This window comes from Sinocyclocheilus anshuiensis, unplaced genomic scaffold (genome assembly GCF_001515605.1).
Source record: "Sinocyclocheilus anshuiensis isolate Anshui unplaced genomic scaffold, SAMN03320099.WGS_v1.1 scaffold1024, whole genome shotgun sequence".
Classification (NCBI taxonomy): Eukaryota; Metazoa; Chordata; class Actinopteri; order Cypriniformes; family Cyprinidae; genus Sinocyclocheilus; species Sinocyclocheilus anshuiensis.
In genome coordinates, this window is record NW_015552843.1 from 1,287,235 (window position 1) to 1,291,645 (window position 4,411).

General features: G+C 43.8%; 1 protein-coding gene across 1 annotated transcript in view; it reads left to right on the forward strand.

Moving 5' to 3' along the window:
- Nucleotides 1-4,411, forward strand: part of LOC107668064 (YTH domain-containing family protein 1-like) — a 9,079-nt gene extending 4,668 nt beyond the window's left edge. The window contains exons 4-6 of the mRNA XM_016459825.1: nt 296-1,930; nt 2,571-2,615; nt 3,502-4,411. Of these exons, the coding sequence (XP_016315311.1) occupies nt 296-1,930; nt 2,571-2,615; nt 3,502-3,528 (1,707 nt within the window). The 3' untranslated portion in view covers nt 3,529-4,411. The remainder of the gene's footprint in view (nt 1-295; nt 1,931-2,570; nt 2,616-3,501) is intronic.

The following is a 4,411-nucleotide window of genomic DNA, read 5'->3' on the forward strand; positions in this document are numbered from 1 at the left end:
ACCCCTAACAGAAAACTTTCTGCATTTTTACAAAAAAAAAAAAAATTGTTTTTTTTTTTTTTTTTTTTTTTACCAGTACATTACCACAACCACAGTACATTACTAAAAGGAACTGGTTGTACAATATACTACATCATTGTCTATAAATTGTTCTGGAGTTTAAAATAATTTCCTTTTGAATATGGAGTGTCTGCTAAGAATCAGGTCTGATCTGTTTTTATGCTGTTTGAAATTAGTATATTTGGTTTGCATTTTGTCATTAATTCTAACAACTCTATTTCTGATTATCCTTCAGAATAACAGTTACCAATCAATGACCGACCCATACCTGTCTAGCTACTATGCCCCCTCGATTGGGTTCCCGTTTCCCCTCAGCGAGGCCCCCTGGTCCACCGGCGGAGACCCGCCGATCCCGTACCTCACTCCATACGCCCCCCTCAGCAATGGAGACCATCACTTCATGCATGACACTGTGTTCGGACAGCCAGGGGGTCTGGGTAGTAGCATCTATCCACACCGCTTTAACTTTTTCCCTGAAAACCCAGCGTTTTCCACCTGGGGTACGAGTGGCTCCCAGGGCCAGCAGACTCAGAGTTCTGCATACGGGGGCAGTTACAGTTACCCGCCCAGTTCTTTAGGTGGCACCCTGGTACCCGACGGGCAAACAAGCTTCCCAAGCGACACCCTAAATAAGGCACCTGGTATGAACAGCTTAGAGCAGGGCATGGTGGGGTTGAAGATCGGCGGTGATGTGACCGGAGGTGGTTCCGGAGTGAAGGCGGTGGGCTCGGTGATCGGTGGAGGGCCGGTGGCGGCTGCTGTGGCCACGGGTAATGGCGGGACTCCACTAGGGCTACCGCCTCCCAAACCCACATCCTGGGCGGCCATCGCCAGCAAACCGGCCAAGCCTCAGCAGCTGAAGGTGAAAAGCAAGCCGGGGATGCCCATGGCTGGAGGCACCCTGCCCCCGCCGCCCATCAAACACAACATGGACATTGGCACCTGGGATAATAAGGGGCCTGTGACTAAAGTGGCCTCGCCACTGCCGCCCCACCACCACCAGCAGCCTCCGCTCCACTCCCACGGTCACCTACCGCCTCACCCTCACGGGCTCCCGCCCCCACCTCAGCCCCCTATCCCATCTGCCCAATCACTTGCCCAGCAGATGGCTATGCAGGGTCCGCCCCCTCCACTGCCTTACCAGAACCACACCCCTGCTCCTCCCCCTCAAACCCGATGGGTTGCCCCACGTAACCGCAACCCTGGTTACGGTGGGGGTGGCATCGTGGACAGCAGCGGCTCGTCGAGCGGCGGAGGGGTCGGCAACTGTGGTGGCGGTGGACCTCCAGGGTCCGGTGCTGTGGAATCCCACCCGGTCCTTGAAAAGCTGCGTGCGGCGCACAGCTACAATCCCAAGGACTTTGATTGGAACCTGAAAAATGGCCGGGTTTTCATCATTAAGAGCTACTCAGAGGACGACATCCACCGCTCCATCAAGTACTCCATCTGGTGCAGCACGGAACACGGTAACAAGCGGCTGGATTCGGCGTTTCGCGCCATCAACGGCAAGGGTCCTGTCTATCTGCTGTTCAGCGTCAACGGCAGCGGACACTTCTGCGGCGTGGCGGAGATGCGCTCGCCCGTAGACTACGGCACCAGTGCCGGCGTTTGGGCACAGGACAAGTGGAAGGGCAAATTCGACGTGGACTGGCTGTTTGTTAAAGACGTGCCCAACAGCCAACTCAGGCACATCCGCCTGGAGAACAATGACAACAAGCCCGTGACCAACTCCCGTGACACGCAGGAGGTGCCTCTGGAGAAGGCCAAGCAGGTGCTAAAGATCATCGCCACCTACAAACACACCACCTCCATCTTCGATGACTTCTCACACTACGAGAAACGGCAGGAGGAGGAAGAGGTTGTAAGAAAGGTAATGTGTTTTTTCTAATCTTTTGTTTTTTTGCTTACAATAGCTGCATTGTTTAGCTAATGATTGGATATTGTTTTTTATATGAGAATATTAGCTATCTTTAGGTTTAGAGATGCATATACTGAAGGAAAATATTTCTGTTTAGAGGTGAATGACCATAAGCAGCGATTAACCAAAGAACTTTGAACGGCATGTGAAGGGTTCAGGCTACTGTTCATGTCACTGAAACTGCCTGTGTAAAGTTTACAGCTGTTTGTAAGTGCCATAGATCAGTGCATGTCTACCTGGTTGTTTTGGAATGGTTGATGCTCTTTGCTTTTGCAGTGGATGCTTTAGTTATTTCATTATTCTGTCTTTTATTTCATCCGTTGGGGGTTTTTAGTACTGTGAAGTATCAAGCTGCTAACAAAATTGTATTGTATCAGATTTCTGGTGACAATAAGCAAAAATACATGTCTTAAACTGGCTCTACTTTGCTCATTTTATATGCGGTTTTATGGTTATGGATAAATTAGGCAGTTTTATGTTGAATTTAGTTATTGGCATTTTTATGCAACAAAAATGTAAGATAGTGCTGATGTTTTTGATTTAAGTCCAAGGATTATTGATTTTAATCTCTTTCTTTCATCTCCACTGACAGAACCTAGAGCCTGCTCCTATCCAGAACCGATCCCGACTGGATCAAGTAAGCTTTTCTTTTTTTATTGTTTTCCAGGGCTAACGTGGTTATTATAGAAGATTTGGAAATGTCAGAGAATTTAGAAAATTGATATTTCCAGATTAAGTTTGGAATGTTTTGTGTTTATGCTCAAATCTAAAATATTTCATTTGTTATGAATTACACTTTTTATTGAAGGTAGCTGTTATCTTGCTGCTCCTGTAACACTCATTTGACTTTAAAATGTAGTCTGTTAAACTGTACTGTTTAATCACATACATCAGTTTTACTTTGAAAATTCCCTGAGGACTGTTTAGTAAAATGTCTAGAGGAAATCTTTTAGAATTTTGTTTGACAATGCACCTAAAATCTTATATAGATTTTCTCTTTCTGTATGTAAATTATCAATGTTTATTAATGGATTTTACACATTTTTTAATGATATAGGGAAAAAAAGATAGTGAAACATTTTCACTCAGAAATTGCTAGTAAATTAAACAAATAATTACAAAAAATACATGAAATTTTGAAGTAGATAGAATGAAATTATATTTTCTTGTTAAACACTCCACTTTAAACTTTGAAAGATCATGTACTACCCTGTTCTTGGCATGAAAATTGCTTTAGAAGCTGACGTGACATGAAACAACTGACTAAATAAATCAGTCACTCCTTATGAGTGTAAATGTTTTTAAAGATCCAAATGATGAATAACTGTTTAAGTCGAGGAAATTCAAGGGTGAATTTTTGCGGTAACTCCAGCTTGTGTGTGAGAATTTAATAGTACAAAATTATGCCTTTTTGTTGGAATGCAGTGGTAGTTTTTTTTTTTTTTAATGAAAACAGTTTTTGATTTTTCTGTACATCAAAGTAACCTTCCCTCCATTTTTCTCTGTCTGTTTGTCTCCCGCAGGAACGCCAGAACCGAAATAAACAATAGAAGGCTGCCCCCTACATATGATGAGCAGTTGTTTTAGGACTGACCATTTGAAAATAAAATTTAAAGAGGACATAAGATGAAATTTAAAAAAATAAACAATCGTTATGTTTTTCTATTTAATTCTGGTGACTTTAGCCAGCGTCAGACTCGAGCCTCTGCGCCTCCGGCTTCACCTTTTGGGGGCTGAAGTCGATTAGCACCTCTCAACGTCGCGTCATCATTTTGATTTCTTTTCTATCGTTTGGTATTGTTTTCATACACCTCCCTCCCCCCTTTGACCAACCGATATCTGCACAAGTCTTTTATTTCATCCTATATTTTTGTTTCTTCAGCCCCACTGCTCCTCACCATGCCCTTCAGAGTTGGTTAAATGAGTGGGTAGTTACTTCTGTGATGTATGTATGTGTGTGTATCAGGGAAGGTGTTGGAGTGTATGTCAGTCATGTGATATGGCAGAGGTGAGGGAGGGGGGTGTGTTCAGACTCCGCTCTGGTTGGGGGGGGGGGGCATCTCCAGCATCAGTAACTGTAATGGGCCAGTTTTACGTTCTGTAGATCAAGATTTGTGGAGAATCGTGGAACTGAGTAGAAGGGACAATGACGTGTCTTGACATGAGATGATGTTATAAAAAAACTATATTTTTGAATTATGTAACACTTGACTTTTTTTTTTATTCAGTGATGAGCCACTTATGTCACAGGTTTTGTTTTTTCTTTTCTGTTTTTCCTGCTTGGAGCCTTAACATTTTAAAGCTACGGAAACCGTTTAATAATGGCTGTTCTATACCTCAAATGAAACGGCGTTATCAGGGAGACGACATCCCATGCATCCTTAACCAAGGGAAGTCAACATTGTCACTGGCTGGACTAAAAAAAAAAAAAAA